The sequence below is a fragment of the Rutilus rutilus genome, assembly GCF_951802725.1.
Source record: "Rutilus rutilus genome assembly, chromosome: 20".
Taxonomy (NCBI): domain Eukaryota; kingdom Metazoa; phylum Chordata; class Actinopteri; order Cypriniformes; family Leuciscidae; genus Rutilus; species Rutilus rutilus.
The window spans coordinates 7,363,548-7,382,390 of NC_140225.1; the positions used below are offsets into that span (position 1 = coordinate 7,363,548).

The 18,843-nt window shown below is 39.3% G+C and overlaps 1 protein-coding gene across 1 annotated transcript in view; it reads right to left on the bottom strand.

Moving 5' to 3' along the window:
* lrmda (leucine rich melanocyte differentiation associated) overlaps positions 1-18,843 on the bottom strand; it is a 277,538-nt gene that overhangs the window by 24,152 nt on the left and 234,543 nt on the right. Inside the window, exon 6 of the mRNA XM_084390781.1 lies at positions 10,383-10,470. Within this exon, the coding sequence (XP_084246907.1) occupies positions 10,383-10,470 (88 nt within the window). The remainder of the gene's footprint in view (positions 1-10,382; positions 10,471-18,843) is intronic.

The window sequence follows — 18,843 nt, forward strand, 5'->3', positions numbered from 1 at the left end:
GTCAAAACGCGTCAATCAAATTGTACAATATCGATGAGAAAATTAAGCGGAACTATCCTTCTGGTCACGAAAAGAGAGAGAAAAAAAACACCATGAGAGTGAATTGCGGGAACAGCAATCAGGTAGACTCCTCTCCAAGTTTGATGTCAGCAAAGAACAGTAAAGTTATGTTGATGTGCATCTCTCTCTAGTCTGTCTGTCTTGCTAATCCAGCTGGGCAGTGCATATTTTGGTCTTTCTGTGTCTTGCTTGCTAATGTCGGCCACTTCCAGGGCTGTGTTCTGTGACTTTGTGCCTAAAAAAAAAGTATTTATTACGTTTGATAAACGCAAGGGGAATTGTGTTTGTTTATAAACTGCAGCTCGGAAAAGATAACCACGTTGCGCGCTAACATGCGTCCATATGCGCGTGCACGAAATGAAACGTGCACTTTCCAACAAAACATCTGTGGGGACCAGTACAATATGGGCGTGATGGCACTCCTCATTATAGGCGCACATACTTTTAAAATAAGACTATGATTATTTAGTCCACAGGTCAGTTTAGCTACAACTAAACATACTGGACATACTGGTCATACTCGTCAATATGGATGCAAATCTCTCAGTAAATAATAACCATCAAGTATCAAGTATTGCTTTTAGCATTTAAAACACAGTGACATGCTATGACAAGCAATTTTTTTTTTTTTATTCATTCACAGGATGCATTTTTGATATCAGTCATTAAATTTGTACTATTTTCTTGATATTAAGAATGTACTTTTTCTAGTAACAATGTCTATTTCTGATATCAGGAATTACATTTTCATTAGTAGTTAAAGGAGTGGGAGCACTGGGGTGTCAGGTGTGACTGTGTGGCAATGGCAAATGGTTTACATGACTCACGAGTCAGGTAGGAGGGCCCCTTAACAGAATTTTGCTTAGGGCCCCAGGGAGGTCAGGATCGGCTCTGGAAATAAATGTGGTGATACTATAGTACAGTGATATAATCAACGTTGCACACGGTACTTAATAATACCATGGGATTGTGGGGGGTGGGAGCCTGTTTTAAAGCCACGTTTGAGGATTAAAAAAACATACACTACCATTCAAAAGTTCTAAATACGTCTCTAATTTATTTGATCAAGAAAACAGCAATACTGTGAAATAGTATAAAATGACTGTTTTCTATTTTATTCTAATAAATTCTAATTTATTTCTGTGATGGCAAAGCTGATTTTTCAGCAGCCATTACTCTAGTCTTCAGTGTCACATGATCCTTCAGAAATCATTCTAATATGCTGATTTGATGTGCAAGAAACATTTCTTATTTGTATCAATGTTGAAAACAGTTGTGCTTTTTGTGGAAACCATGATACATGAACTATTTATGGATATCTAGTTAACTAGTTTAAGTACCTTTACACACACACACACACACACACACACACACAGTCACACACACAGAGAGAGAGAGAGAGAGAGAGAGAGAGAGAGAGAGAGAGAGGGCAGGGGGGAGAAACCTGGCAAATCCGGTGATTAGTTCTTCCTAGCGTTTGCAGTTTCAACTTTGTTTCCAGACGGAATGATACAAATATCAGAATGCCTTGACTCACAGAAGTTGAGCAAAACCAGCCAATCAGATTAGAGATTGAGACTAGGGTTGGAAGGACTTCTTTAAAAGCCATTTTAATTTATAAACACATTTGAGAGCATTTTTCTTCGAGCAACCCAAGGAGCACAGCTACCATTTGATATTAACATGCCTTATTAACTTGAATCATTAAAAATAAATGATCTCTCGCTTTCATATTCCAATGATCGCACCAAAGTACAAACAAATATGTTAAATGATATTAAAATAAACACAATGCCATCCCGAAAGCGTCATGTTGAAACCTTTCTTCAGCTGCGCCTTCAGAGACTCATTCCACTACATCAAACAGCAAAGTATAAGAGGGGGAAAAAAGAAAGAAAGACAGGAAAAAAAAACAAAAAAACAATGGTGTTGATGACACATCCTCAAATCCAATACAAACAGAATTATTCAACGAATGCAGTGCCATCTCATATGGAGATAATGACACTGAAGACAGAGAAGCCATCTCAGAAGAGTTCGGGATGCCAAGCCCGAGTTCAGCAGTTGAAACTGTCAGGGAAGTTAAGTCTGTCCTGGTGTTTTAATCTACCCTGCTCCGAGGAAAGAAAAGGAGAGAAAGGGGGTGCGTTCCAGACTCGGTGATAAACAGGACTCTGACTGCCTCATGGAAGAATCCGACCCCATCTCTGTGTTCTTTTCTCTCTAGCTCTGATAGACGGTGAAGAATGGCTGGAACGGTCTGGCTCTTCCTCTGTCTTCCTCCATTAATCTCCATCTCCAGACTAATGGATATTCATGCTCCTGTGCCAAAGCAGTCCTGGGAGGCCCACCGCAACCTCTTGAGAGAAATCATATCATATCATCTCTCTCCGACAAAGGAAACAAAAGCAGTCCTCACAAAGAGAGGCCCAAAAACAGCCCTTGGCATCTCCTATATAAACCTACAGGCCTGTAGGAGTCAATTTAAAGTGGTGGTCTCCCACAGACGGATTGAAAGCCATTGCAAGTAATTAATCAGGGCTGTAGAAGACCAAGGTTATCCAAAGCAGATGTATGGGAGTTACATCAAATGACTAATACGAATCGATATCATACTTACCCTATTTTTTTTTAAACACGCAACTTTCCATCCATTATGTTTTGGCACCTGATCTGAGGAGAGCCGAGGTGTAAATCTGAAAGTCAATATAAACTTGCGTGATGGCCATTCAAGTTTTATAGGAGCTCATTACTTAGCTGCAGCTGAAATTATAGGTGTGTTTAATAAAGGGGTTTTAGATGGCCGCAAAACACCCTAAACTCATTATACGGAGATCCTAAACACCTCATCAGAGCTGGAAAACCCTTTGGATCATAACATTGTCACGCAGCAAAAATATCTGTAAGACAGTTTTCCCTCACTCAGATCTATTGAAAACATATGTGAGACATTTGGCCAAGGACTATGTAAGGGAATAAACAGCATTCTCATCAGGATTTTATATTCAGTTCCTTCTTGTTAAAGCACACACATAACCCCACGGTGAACAAATGTATGATTTGTGGAAAATAAAATCACTACTCTCAGGTTTGTTCCTCAACATATTGAACTGCCTATAGGCAGGTCTTCGGGACATCATAGGTGTCCTCCCTATGCCAAACCTTACTGTAAAACATAACAGTAAAATTAGTTCATTTCACTCAAATTTTACTGAAAATTCATTGCACTTAATAGAAAAATGTTATGTGAACTCAACTGATTACATTAAGCAGTATCAGTTACAACATATTTCTAGTTCCCAGCATGCTTTGCTTCAGACTCGCTTTTGCTTCAGTAAATGTTGTTATGTGTTTTACAATATTTACAATATAAGGGGAGATCTGTAAAGGTTTAATGTTGTTATGATGGGATTTAAAAGGGTTTCCAAGTCGAGGATGGGCCAAAGCAAGACCTGATCCAAGCAGCTTTGTTTAAAATTAGTAATTGCACATGCTTAATATGTAATAATAGTCTCTTGTCACATGTGTGCTATAGCTAGCTAGCTAGCTAGCAGGCAAATATAAGAAGGTAGAAACGTTTTTGAACTGAGTGGTTTTAATAATTATAGTGAAGTTTCAGCAACATAACATATTTGAGTGAAGTTTAATTGTAAATTAGGAAATATTCTTTTAGTGAACTCAGATAAGTTCACAGTACTTAAATGAACTGAGGCAATTGGTTTCCTAAATTGAAATGAGTTAGCATAACTCGTTGGGTTTTACAGTGATGTTCCAAAAGGTAGGATTCATATATATACTGCCTAAAAGCAATCTTATAAAGCTCTGTAGCTTAGAGAGAGAAAAATCCATCCAAGAGGTGAGAAATGTCAATTATAATGCAAAATAGTGCAAATATAAAAATTCTGGCTGATACTAACAAATAGATTTTATGATGTTATGGTTGATAACGGATACATTCTATGTGAATGTTAGATTACAGAAAATGTAATCTAAATGCAATAATTCCAATAACCAATAAGGTATTAATGTACCTTACACTCCAAATAATTAATAAAATACTGAAAATACAGAGCAACTATATTCATGCATTGAATACAGACCATAGATATAGACCATTTCTCTAATGAGCATTCTTTTGCAATGCAATACAATGCAATGCAATGCAAAAAAAAAAAAAAAAAGGTTATATAAACAAATCTCCAAGAAATACCAATAAAACAGCCAATAAGTCAAGATTCCAAAATCCCCATCACAATGTCAGCATAATGCCTGACAGGGCCAAAGCTTGGAGCTGGTTTGAGAATAAAACCCGTCAAGGGAAAAACATCACTGCTAGAACCATCACCAGAGAGCCTTTAGAATCTCATTGAGCATGTACAAGCACTTTTACGATATCAAATACTAAGGGTATATTCAAAGATTGACACACCGATGGAAAAGAGAATGACGGCTGAACAAACTTACCGTCAAGTTTGGCCTGCAGGATTCAGTTATATGCAGTTTGTACACATGCAGACTCACGCTTATAAAACGGCAGAGAGGAACAACTGCTCGACAGGCCATAATTAAGAGGCAACTCTGCCAAAGGCAAAGCTTGGGGCTATTGCATATCCATTGGGCTGTAAAACTAGACAAGCAACAGCACATCACCAACACCAATCAAATTTATCTCAATTACACAGGATCGCTGGCATAAATATCTCTGTCTAGGGCTGTATGTTAAACATGGCATTTTAGCTAAACAATGCGGGTGCAGATCCAGACTTTGGTAATTGAGTGATGCACGCTATCCAGATGTAAGTTAATGGAGGGTAGGCAGACAAACAGCAGGTGTAATTCTCTCTCCGTCCTGCTGAGCTCTAAAAGTCAGTGCTTAGCACCCACTGCTCCATCATCTGGCCTCTCCCAGCCCCTGTGACAGCACATTTGTCATAATTTTCACATTTTGGGCAAGAAATGTACTGTTTTAATGGCGCCCTCTGAACGGTTCCAGATGTTTGTTTATTAGTTGTACCACAACTGTAAAGTCATTTATTCTTCATACGCAGTCCTGTTTAGGGGCTGCAAATCAGCGACGGCATAATGACGATAAAAAAAAAAAAAAAAAAAGAAGAAGAAGAAAAAAGTGCATGGTCCCTAGGGGGTCTTCAGTTAAGATTTTCTCTTTGAAGGCTGCCTGCCTCAAGGGTTTAGTTGTGTTTCATTTAAAATACAGTCAACTCAGCTGGAGCAGGGCCCAGAAAAGGAGCGTTTAAAGTCGGTGCGTGTGCGGCTGATGGAGGAGTATGGTTTAACCCTCGATGGCTTCTGGTTTGCTCGCCACGGTGAAGATGAATGATGGGAATTCAAAAGTGGTGGTCGCTGCCTTAAAATGTCCATAGACGAACAAAAGGATTTGTATATTTTCCATTTCAATTATGTATGAAGTTCCAGGGCAGTTGTGCGACCCGTCATAATGATTGTTATTACAATGGCTACCTAGAATGTGACAGAGGTGAGAGCGGTGGCACCACTTTATTTTTGTATTTATTGGCGCCTGTGGAGGAAAGAGAAACGTTGTCTTATGTCGTTTGGGTTAGAAGTGGAGATCTGTATTTAAAGCAACAATTCATCTAAAAAATTACATTTGTCAAACAAAAAGAAGTATATAATAGGGCTGCACAATGATTTTTCTGATAAAAATCTACACACTTTGGCCACATATTTTGTGACTATATATCACAATGTCTATAAAATAATAATAATAATAATAATAATAATAATTGTTATTATAATATATATATATTTTTAAATATTTTAAATAATAAGCAACATTACTATTGTAATATTTCACTGTTAAAATAAATGATTTAAGGAAAATATATAATTGTATTTTACAGTACAACTGCAAAATTACAATACTAACATTCATAGCTGTCTTTATTCAAAATCTTTTTTAAACATTAGACTAAATTTTTACTTTGGCGAAAAATCGCAGGGAGCCCTAAAAGCTTCTGTTTATGAGCAATTCTCACTACAAACTTAGGAAGATAGTTGGCACATATTGCGTTCCCAAATGCAAGTTATAATCGACCCAGATGTGGAAATAAGTTTGTGTGAGGCTGCATTTACTGCAATCTGAGACACTGATCATGAGCTGCTCATGTGAACACAGTGCTGCTCTTCACTCTGAAACACGCAGAGCTCCTGTTTCTGAATAGCCTCCTGAAAAGGCTATTTCCTGCGTTTGTGATTGGATAATCACATTAGTGTAATTATTACTTGTTTAGTTGTTATTTACTTTATTTATTTGTTTATTTTATTTTTATTTATTTTTTACCTGACACTATCTTTAAAACGTTGCTCTTGTGGAGCTTGACTGAGCCGTCATTGTATGTCAACTTCTGCGGGAAGATTTTCCTTAAAAAGAACAGTATACACGTTTGGAACGACAAGAGGGTGAGTATATCATTTTTTGGGTGAACTGTTCCTTTAAGACGACATGTGTCTCTTGAAAGAAACTTTGGGTTAGGTTCAGGCGACAGGCCAGTTTAAAGCTGGTGGGAGCTGACAGCAGCGCTACTTCCTGCGGCCACACACTCCACCCCCCTCCATCTCCAGACTCATGGTTCTCCGTGTCACGGCGGGCCTGCCACATAGCCTCCCTTCTTAGCTTCTGCTTTTCCCTCCTCGGTTTCTCTCCTCTGAGCCTCTCCTGTCTGCTCGCTGTTTGTCCACTTCCTAATTTCCCCCCAAAACAGCAGACAAGGGTCTTGTAACCCAAAGCCAAGACCTCCCATGCCATGCATATAGCTAGTTTCCCTCCTCAGACCTTCTGTCTGCTGTAATTATCCATGGCACCTTGGCTCTGGGGGCCTGGCGCAGGTGACATCAATTGTAAAAATATTGAGAAAAGGTAGAGAGGGTCCCTGTTTGAGACAGCATGCTGTCATAGATGTCGCTATTCCTGCCGGCCACTGCAAGGAAGCAAGTAACATATAGCAAATGTGACTGGACTAGTCTTTTACCTATGGAAGCATGTCCTAATTTCAGCCATTCTTCTGCATAAAAATAATATTGCACTGTATATATTGCATATATTGTAAAATTCTGAACAGTCAGGATTAAAATTATCCCAGACATCTGCTTACTGTATGTCTATTGAATATAGACTTTCCTAAATTGATGGACAATGTTTTATTTTATGTATTTATTCCCAGGTTCACAACAGCAAAGATGGCAATATCCGAGCATTTACATTTTTTACATACACTTTTTACATATAAGTGTCTAAATTTATGTGTTAATGCATAATTTTCATGTGTTTCTTAAAGGCATAGTTCACCCCAAAAATGATAATTTATCATTTACGATTATTTGAGAATTTATGATCTCTAAATCAGTTTTTATTTTATCAGCAGAGCACTTTTCATTTCTATACAATGAAAGTCAGGGATGGTTTGAACCCCATTGGCTTTCATTGTATGGACAAAAACATCTTCATGAGGGTGAGATATTTTTGTTTATATAACTCCCTCCCTTCAGAGCGCCTCCAAAGCCATGCCTCCTTCAAAACACATGAACGCGTACAGCAGGGAGCAAACAAAAGCATCACGAGAGACGGCGTTAAACTACCTCATGTCTCAAAGCACATAACATTACAATAATAATGAACATAAACAACTTAAAGAGCTCTAATTGTACCACCTGACTGCTGCAGATTCATTTCGCAGTTGATAGTGTTGCCATTGAAACACATCAATTTGAATATAACGTCACAGGTTTCCATCTCTTCCAAATTACAGTAGTTATGGCGTGAACGCAGCATAAGCCCGTGGTTTCGGTTCAGGAGGAACTGTAAAAGGTGGCTGCTGTTTCCGTTTGCGGTGTTCAGTGACTGACGTCTGTCTAACTCTACATAGCATGAAAAGCACTGATGATGTGTGATGTCTGTGCGGAGGTATGGAAATACATATGTTGACAGGCAGACATCGTATCATTGCATTCAGACCGAAATCAATGCGGTTGACGGTCAACGACACTAGGGCTGCACAATATATCGAAATTATCGAAATATCGCAAAAGTATATATCGTGATATGCATATCGCAACAGCTTGCAATAACTGGGGTCATGAATAAAAGAGAAAATCACTCACTGCTCTTGGCTGAATAACTTTTGCAGCTTTAATAAGAATCAGTATATATTTAATTCATACAGTGAAAACTAAGCAGTGTTTTATTTTTACATTTGATTATTCAGTTTCTGTTGTTAAATAAACCTAATATAGGCCTACCTGAAACCCTAAACCCCGTGGTTTACACTGATGTTAAAATAACACTTCTTATGCTACAGTAAAACACTGCAGCAAAAAGAATGTGAAACAAGTATGCAGGTTATATCATTTTAAAGATATTTTAAAGATAATTTAAGTTTATTTTCCACACTTTAAGCATTATCGTATCGCATATCGAATATCATCACATTATTTAATGAGTTATCACATATCGCACTTTTCTTCAATATCGTGCAGCCCTAAACGACACCTTCCACAGATACTACATATAAACACAAATACATTTAGACCACTTAAAGGCTTAGTACACTTCGAAATGAATATTCTTTCATCATTTACTCACCCTCAAGTTGTTTCAAACCTGTATGAATTTCTTTCTTCTGTTGAACACAAAATAAGATATTTTGAAGAATGTCGGTAACCAAACAGTTGATGGACCCCATTGACTTCCATAGTATTTTTTTGCTACTATAGAAGTCAATGGGGTGCATGAACTGTCTGGTTACCGACATTCTCATAAATATCTTCCTCTTTGTTCAGCAGAAGAAAGAAACTCATACAGGTTTGAAACAACTTGAGGGTGAGTAAATGATGACAGAATTTTCATTTTGAAGTGAACTATTCCTTTAAAGGTGAACTAAGTAACTTTTTTTACCTTAACTGAACAGCTTCGGAGTCATTGGAATGGTTATATTACTTATTTCGGGTTGAATGGTGGTCGTTTCGCACCCCCCTGGTGCCAGTGAGCGGAAAATACGCACTTGCAACTTTGGGGCGTCGGGCCGCCGGCCGCCGCGTCAGGAAGTCTCGCGTGATATCAGGTCTCGCGATGTAAACAATTGCTTTACGGCCAAAAGAAATCTGCTAAAATGCCGTCATTATTGCGCTCCCTCACGCTGTTCGAACCCGAATGAAGAAGACGTTTTAAAGAATATCCCATCTGCTTTGATGTCGTTGATCTGCTAGCCTCTGGTGTCTGAGAATAGCCAACGAGTTTTACAACAGTGTTGTCAAATATCTATTCCGAAGCTGTGGGGGGAGCTCTAGAGAGAAACCTGCGAGCAAAAAGCGAGAATACTGCGAAGAAATCCCGAAGTTACTGAGCCCCGCTTTAACTTATGATTGCTATCAGGATGTGAAGAGATTTTCAACCAGCATAACAAAAATGTTTCTGGGGCAAATCACCTAACCTGCCTTTAAAAGCATTGGTTATGCTCAAATTAAACAAACAAACAAACAATAAATAAATAAACTACAATATATGAGCAGGTAATTTTTGCACTGCATTACGATTACACAGAAACCCTATGAATTATCGCCAATCCAAACACAATGCCCAATTTCCACTGACAGTGTCTTGGAGGTGAACTGCATCTTTTAGTGTCATGGCTATTCTATTAAAGCATTTTCATGGCACAGCCAAAGGTGAGTTTTAGTAAAGAGTTACAGTGTCAGAGCCGATGCATTAAGCAAATAGAATAGGCAATAAGTCAAGATAAATAAAAATGGCACGATAAAGGCAGAGGAATAAAAAGAGGCGAAGGACGAAGATGAGGGCTTGTGTTATCTAACGCTGCAGTACAGTATCGTAAAAATAACAAATGGAGAGTGTCAGCTCGCCCAAATCTAAGAGGGAGAAAAAATATTTCATATGTCAGCTCCGTTCACCTTTTAATGGACTATTCTCAAGCAGCATGATTTTGACAAAGCACTGGGCTTTCCTCTACATCACTTGAGAGGTGCAGGTCAGCCTTTGTGAAATAGATCTGTCCTTGGTGGGGGGTTGAGAAGCACACAGCTGACCTCGCATGAAAGTACCACCGCCATGGCCGTGACATAAAAACAGCGCTTTGCATTGCACAGACAAAAGAGCATGATAAATGTAGTTGGCATGAAAGCCTCGCATAGAGTCTAACACATCACAACCATCTCTTCTGCAGAGCTTCTGTTAGCAATCGAGTGTACGTTTGTTTAGATAACTGTCATCCGAGACAAAAATCAATGCATTCTGCATTCTCACACTTTTTTTTTGGTCCAAATAACACTACCTTTGTGGTTTCGGGCATCTCTGGATCCTCGTGGCAGCGGGGTGTACAGGGTTGTGGCGGATTCGGGCCTCAGATCACTGGCGGCGCCCTTAAAAAAAAAGAGTTTGGACAAACATAAATTCACCATGCTCAGTTTACACACCTGCGAACATTTATAATGTCTCCGACGATTCATTATCCAACACCGACAGGAGAAATGTTGGTTATTGATTTCTGTATGCAATGATCCTAATTGAGTTCAATGAAAAGAACTCATTTGTCACAAGCAATCTGGAATAATTTCCCAGACTGATGCGACAAAAGGGAGAGAGAATGGAACGGCACGGCGGGGTGAGAGACAACGAAAGAATGCGGGTGAGATTTCACCTCCATGACTGATTGTCTAAATGCCATAAATTTCATCAGCGCAGAGGAGAGGAAATGTTAGGAGGGGCTTTCTTATTTTATCAGGGCGCTGGACGAGGGCGACTTTCATTATTTTGCAGGGAGAGGAGTGAAAGGTGAGGACGGGGCCCTGGCTTTGATTACCTGTCCCCTGCCTGTTTAAGAGAAGGGGCCACCAGGGGAAGGGCCCCAGCCACCATTCAGCCATGAAGAGCCCCGTGGGTCAGGCCCGGGTCAGCCTGCCACTCACTCACACGCGCTGTTGTGTGTTGACAATCCAACAGGTGGCATGAAATTACTGCTCTCCAAAGGCCAGACCTGAGTTTAAGTAAACTCATCTCTCACTGGCCGACCTTAAAAATACAAATATATTCACATAAAGGCCACCGCATAGACAGAACAGGAGAGGAGCTGCAGAGAATACAGATCGTCTGTGTGCTTCTGGTAGGTCAAAAGTGTTGTTTTCAACCTCCTTTGTCTTCTTTCAAGGACCAAAAACACAGTATATCATGATGTGTTGATATCTGATGCCTTTGTGAAAATATTGTGCTTTTCTGCAGGCAGGAATTCTCAGAGCATTTAATCATTGTAAGGACCAAAATGACAAATAAAGAGTAGAGGTGGCATATTTTATTTTTCCATTCACTGGAAACACTCAGCTTAGTGCTGAGAATGTATTATGCATATAGCGCTTAAAGGTCTGGGGTCGGTAAAATTTTTGAATGTTTTGAAAGAAGTCTCCAATGCTCGCTTAGGCTGCATCAGTTTGATCAAAAATACAGTATAAACTGTAAAATTGTCAGATATTATTACAATTTAAAAGAACTGTTTTCATTATAGTATTTTTTCAGCATCATTACTCCAGTCTTCAGCGTCACATGATCCTTCAGAAATCATTCTAAGATGCTGGCTTGCGCCTCAAGAGACAATATTTGTGTGGAAACTGTGAAGTAACAATGCAAATGTCTTTACTGTCACTTTTTTGCTGCATATTGATATTAAGTGTTTCTATGAAGTATTTATATTATTTATAATAAGCTAAATCTGATTTATATTGACTGAAATAGAAAAAGTGTAAATATAGCAACAATTATGATAGAAACCTATGTTTAACAAATAATAACAATTGATAATCAAAATAATACATTCTAAAACATTCTTCTATCTGCCCAGCAACAGAAAATGGAGTAAATATTTTTCTTTTTAAAACTTATAAAAGCTTTTTTTTCTCTCTCGTTGTTATCACATGACTAATTATCGCCCTAATTACAAGAATCCAGCGGGGTGCAGTTGCATCGGGGTTTCCGAGCATGTCAGCAGTTTCCTTGTTACCATTTCAATCTCCTCTGGCCATTTGGCTTTAATATCCTAAAGCAGCATTTGTAGTGTCAGCTTCAGTCCTCCCTGACTAATTTCCTCTGGACCTGACAGATCAGAGGCCTTCCCCACCAAATAGCCCTGTCCCGGCCACAAAGCCGCTCGTAATCCTGCTGCTTGTCTACAATTAATCTTCCCAGTTGCCACATTATTAACACCACCACCCACAGACAGGGGCCGGCTATGCCCCACCGGACACAGAGCACCCCCCCTCCAGCCCAGCGGCCAGGCACGTCAATCACATGCCGTGCGCAAAAGTCGCCTGCTGTCAACATCAGAGATACCCCCTCTCTCCTAACCATCCCACCCCTCCCGGGCCAAGTCCTCTGATCAAACACCCCCACCCTGGAAGAAGATTAATCAGAGCCCTCCCTCCACTTCCTCCCCTCCCATCCACTCCTCTCTTTCTCTTTATTCAATGAGCCATCCTCGAGATGAGAAAGAAGGCCTGGCTCATAATGGGAATCCCGGCGAACAAAAAAGTTAAAGGAAAACTCTGTTTGAATGCCAGCTGTTATCTGGGCCTTTCTTGGCAAAAAAAAAGGGCAGGCGGACAAGAGCCTTGCTTTGATCGGCATCCTTAAGATTTTACACAAACATAATCACAAGCCAAGGGGTCACCCCGAGCCCTTTGAATTCATTCAGTCTGGGAGCTTTGAGCACGCACAGGCAGTTAAGAGCTTCTCCTTCCACAAAGCACTTTGTTTTGCTTTTAAAAGATATGCATCACTATCCATCAAATAAATGGCAACTTGTGAGCTCAGATCTGCCCATCTATAATGAATGATAATGCAGTGGCCCTTAAAAAGTATTTGGGCAGTTCAAAATGTCTAAATGTTATTGCATTAGATAAAACATCAAAGCAAGTGCCATTTGCAAACAAACTAACTAATCAACATATTTCTAAGCCATGTCTGAATTACTTTTTTTGTATAAAATACACACTCGTGACCTGGCATTTTACCCACTGGTGTAGTTCAACACATTCTTTGTCTTAGTTTTGAATTCACTTTATTTTGATTGCTAACTGATTTGATGGCAGTGATACATTTTTAAGAGCAGTTTAAGTGTTCAGAAAACCCAAATGGCCATATATAAAGCAGCGACTGAAATAAACATATTGCACATATTTCTGAAGGTTGCTCGGGTTGCAAGTGAGACTCATCTGTGAGTCTGAATAGAGAGGCAGAAGGTTGACAGAGAGAGTGAGCATGCAATCTAGAGTCTAGAAGAAATCTTCAGATGCAGTTTATGCCACTGAGGCGGCAGAAGACCTCTTCACTAAATGAAGACCAAATCTGGCAGCCCTGATTCAGAGAAATCTGGATCTTTGGGAGGTCAAATGCCAAGACACTTTTTTCCAATCTCAACACGGTGTTCATCTTCAGCACTTATTCATTCTTCCTTTCTGTGATTAGTTCTTTCTTTTGTTCGTTCTCTTTCTCACCACCCACTCACGCTCTCACATACACCCGTGAGCATTTTTCCTGCACTGGTCAGATGGGGGCGCTGCAGCGTCAGGTTTGCATAGGCGTCTCATCTCAGCACGTCGAGCTCTTGTTCTCCAGGCCCTTGGCATATGCTGCCTGCTCACATCATTATTGTCTTTATACACTGAGTAATCACTACACTTTATGATAATGCAGCAGAAATTTACAAGCTGGAGAAAGAAAAAAGTCTCTAATAATGGCATTAACAGAGAAAGCCACAGCAGCTCTCAGCCCAACAGGGGCTCTGCACTCAAAGGGAGGACTGCTTGCTGAAAATGTCACAGTGAAATATGACTCGTCTCCTGGATTATACATCATACTCATGCTCCCTCTTCTTTTCGCATGTCCTTTTTTCTCCCCCACAAATAAATGACGAAAAATCCAGCCATTTGTGATTATCAACTCCAAACAAATCTCCACCCCAGAGAGTGGGAAGAGGTGAACGGGTGGCTAAGATGCAGTTAACGCTATGATTTGGTTTGGTGCGAACCCCCAAAGCTGGAGATACCCTTCGCCGAAACATCAAGAGTCGAGCCTGACGTCTAGCGCAACTCGCAGCACGTCTCATGTTTGCGATGCCTGATCAGGACTACAATCTAATTACCAGCGCCGCAAAAAAGATATACAGAGATAGAGTGAGACAGAAAGAGGGAGAGAGAAACAGAGGCAAAGATCAGTGTAAACACCAGCGCTTTTTATCTCCTTATATATCTGGACAAGTAGACAAAGTGCTAAAACGAAATAAATGTGGCCTGACAGCCACTTCAAAGAGTTCAGCCAGGGGCTTACTGCTACTTAAGGCACAGGAATGTTGTTGCTAAGCATCAGCCTACAACCTATCAGGCCCAACAGAAGGGCCTGCTTTCCCTTTAAGAGCGAGCGAGAGAAAGAGAGTGGAAATTCGACAGTAACGGGAGGCTTGGGATTCAAGGAGATTTTGTAGCTTAAAGCAATTGTTAGAAGAAACAAGCTTTCTGTTTTGTTTTCTCTTGACACCATTTCAGCTTTTTGTGCTTGCAAAAGACATGTAGTAAAATGTTTTTTGATATGTTTTCTCTCTGGGTCTGTAACAAGAAAAAAAAATGTTTTCTGTGGGTATGAAACTTTCCTTGTCTTTTGTGCAAGACTTTTTTTTTCTTCTTTTCTTCTGATGAGCCCAAGATCAGAGCGAAAACAAACATCTTTGTGTGTATTTAAGTCAATGAAATGTCAGTCTGATATTGATTTTCTATTTTTACTCATTAAGTTCATTTAAACATGATATGCTTTGTGTAAAAATACTTAAATCGTATATGGGTCAGACCTGTCAATTATATTTGAAGCACGGACTGTGATTACACGCAGTATAAATGTCACGCTGAGAACAGTGTGCCAATCACTGAAGAAGCACTTTAATGCTTTTGACCTTCATAATTGTCTTTCAGATGTGTGGCAGTAATGTGTTTTAAATGGCTGTAGTGTGCATAAAACTGTATTAATTCTGTTTTCTTAGGTAATGACTAAGGAGAGAAGGCTGGATGTAATGGTGCCTGCCCTCCAAGGGTTTTAAAGTCTTTTCTGTGGTGTGATCACAGTGTGAGCTGCATTGAGCAAGTACTTAATGATTTACCAGTTCTACTTCAATGCACTCGTGCTACGTAAATGTATCATATGATCAGTGATCACAAGTGAAACAGCTTTTGCCTCAAGCATATACCCAAATTCTCTCCGGAGACGGGACTCTATGTATAGCTCAGCTTTAAAAAGCAGGAAGTTAATCACCCATATCAACAGGCACAACACTTTACAGGGGTTAAACTTAAAAGAACCAAAAAAACATTTATTATCATCTACTTTATAAAGAATGACTCTGCCAGGAACATAAATGTAAGGGGAAAAAAAGTTGAACTAACTTTACTTAAAACTAAAAACTGAAGGGTGTTTCTCATTCATGACACTTAGAGACAATTAAAATTGTATCCATATAACATATGGAAGACATTTGTAGGCTGATAAAAAAAAAAAAAAAGGTTTCTCACTTTCCCCCTCAAAAAACAAACAACAAAATATAAAACATTATATATACACATTACATACAATATATATATATAAAAAAAAATGTTTTCCTTTTTCCCCAGAAATAACATTTATAGCTGAAATTCATATTAAAATCAAATGAAATGTTTTTATTTATGTATTTTGACCAACTGAAACGTCGAGAAATTATACACTTCGGCTTTTAATTTTTTGACAGCTGCTTTTGTCTATGGATGTATATGTTATTAGCCCATACTCACTATTAACTAAATATAATTGTTAGTAGAATTATAGTTTGATAAAGCAGCTGGAAAAAAAATATTTAATAATTTCTGCATTTTACTTCAAATTCTGCATTTATCAAATGCTCTATAGTTGCCCATGCATGTGTTTCCCCTCTCTATATCTTTCCATTTCACAGACAGTCTCTCTCAAAGGTATGACACACGGTGGCTCTTTATGTTCTTTATCTAATGTCAGGGATGTTTTCAAGTGTGTGGGATGTTAAATTATTGAGGATTCTGTGAGTAGGACTGTCAAACCAGGTTGTCTGGGATGTTTCCTACGCAATTAGACGCTCCGAGACATTTGAAGAGTACCCACAAAGCAGACCTGCAGAAAGTGACATGCGAACTTAAAGGAAATTAGCTTCTTACATGAGTGAAATGTGAAGGTTACTTAGCAATGCTTAAGCTGGAAGAACGGCTCTGTGAAGTGCGTCTTTGACTCAGCCCTGATGTGAAGACAGCCATTTTCTTTACTTCCAGCGCACCCCAGTCAGAGAAGATCACAGAGGGAGTGAAAACTAATTTTGACTTGGGGCATATGGGAGGAAAAAAAACCTGAGATGTGTCTAAATAATGAGATCTCTTGATGTTTGCAGGAGAGATAAAGGGTGAGGTTGTCGACTAGTTTGAAAGTGCTATTTCAGCCTACAGCGTATAAGGCAGAACAAATAAATGTTACAGTATGATGATAATCGATTAGTTACATGGGCAGTGGGATGATGCTATTGTACAAACACGCACGTTGTTTTTAACAAAATGTTTTTCAATAATAATTGTGTACCTTTACCCTTTTTGTCATTATTAAAGGGATAGTTCACCCAAAAAAATTCAATTCTGTCAAGTCGTTCCAAACCAGTAAGACTTTCATCTTCGGAACACAAATTAAGATCTTTTTTATGAAATCTGAGAGCTTTCTGTCCCTCCATTGACAGCTACGCAACTACCACTTTGATGCTTCAAAAAGTTAATAAAGAGATCATGAAACTAATCTACATGAATTGAGCGGTTTAGTCCAACTTTTTTTTTAAACTCGATTGCTTTATATGATGAACAGATTGAATTTAGTCTTTTATTCACATTTAAACATTGATCAGCGAACATAAACAGAAGCTCAACTGAACTTGCTTGACAGGCGAGAAACCTCTTGCTGAAGTTCAAATGAACCTCATTGGTTCTCACACGTCAAGCGAACATGCTTGAGCATGTTCGTCATAAGAAGCGATCGTGTCTCTTCAGAAAATTTGGACTAAACCGCTCAATTCATATGGATTAGTTTTAGTTTGGACTTTTTGAAGCTTCAAAGTGGTAGTTGCGTAGAATGGATGGACAGAAATCGCTCAGATTTCATCAAAAATATCTTAATTTGTGTTCCAAAGATGAGCAAACGTCTTACGAGGTTGGAACAACATGAGGGTGAGTAATTAATGACAGCATTTTAGTTTTTCGGGTGACCTGTTGCTTTAATAAAAACAAACCCTACATGTCAACATCCATCACATTACATGTCATATTAAAGAATGCACTACAATATAAAATTAGTGACCGCAAGAGCAAGACAAGCCAAGCTCTTCCTTCGGTGCGGTTATAAAAGCTGCGAGGGAAAGATAGCAGGAGGTCTTTTTCTCCCAGCATCCTCCCCTCCCTGGGAGAAGGACTTATGAAGGTGAGCGCCTCCCCGACAGGCGTGAAAATAAAGGAGACAAACCCTGGATAAAAATTAAATAAAAAGTAGCTGTCTTAAACAGTAATTGCACTGCTTTGCTGAGCAGGCTTTCAGATATATAAACTTGATTTACTATCGGCTCACAACTACAAATCAGAAGGTCTGAGAAACACTTGTGCTATGGAATTGTTTAATCTCATCAAGTTCTGCTTTCACAGCAAGCTATAAATCACAAACTCTTTGTTATCATAGACCTCCATGAGCGCCTCTCAGGCAGGCAATGGATCGTGGGTATATATAATCTTGACTGCACAAACAGCGGGGTCGTCAGTGGCTGAAATACTTTCATATTAGCCGCGCCGCAGCTGCTGGAACACGAGGCGGTGATTGATATCTCATTTCCAACTCTCTGCATCTATTTCCAGCAAATTATTACTGCATAAATTTCTTGTCAACAGAAACGGCCAATTAATTAAGTTAAAAATGGACTCATGATCGCATCTACAAACCAAATAGAAGAGCAGGGGCAATTTTCCAGTAAGTGGATTTACCGGCGGGTCAGTTTAATGAATGATTTTAAACTTCGTCATAAACTTCCAGACAGGCCAATATCTACACAGAAGCGTCGGTACAGGCCAGGTGCTGACAGATTTACATAAAGCATATTTATGCGTGGGGCCGGCGGTTGATGGCTGAGGTAGAAATAAACTTTATTAGAGCTCCGAGAACGCGGTCAACCTCGCATTCTCCATCATCAGCAAAACGGGAGATAGCCGCGAAACACCTTGACTTTTCTTAAGGAAATATACACATTTAACAGACCATCGAGATGAATAATTCATACTTGTTCACAGCACATTTGTGTTTTTTTTTGCTCTGGTCATTAATCAGAGAGGGAATCCAGCAACAAAGATGAGCCCGGAGATTTATATGTATTTTAGCTTCTTTACAGATAAATCAAGCCTTGCAATTATGGTGGGAGAGGCCCAGCTGTGACCCCATGTCGAACTAATGACACTGAGAAATTTAAATCTTGTCTTCTCTCCCCTGACTTCACCCTAATCATAGTTAAAGAGAGACGCTTCTCCTACGGAGCAAGACGAACATAAAAAACTGTTTTATGTTTTAGCATTGAAATGATGCTGCATCTTGACCTGCGGGGCATTTGCATGCCAAATAACTCGCTGAAATAACCTCAGTGTTATCTAACAAAAAGAAAAACATAAATGATACTCAGGGCATCA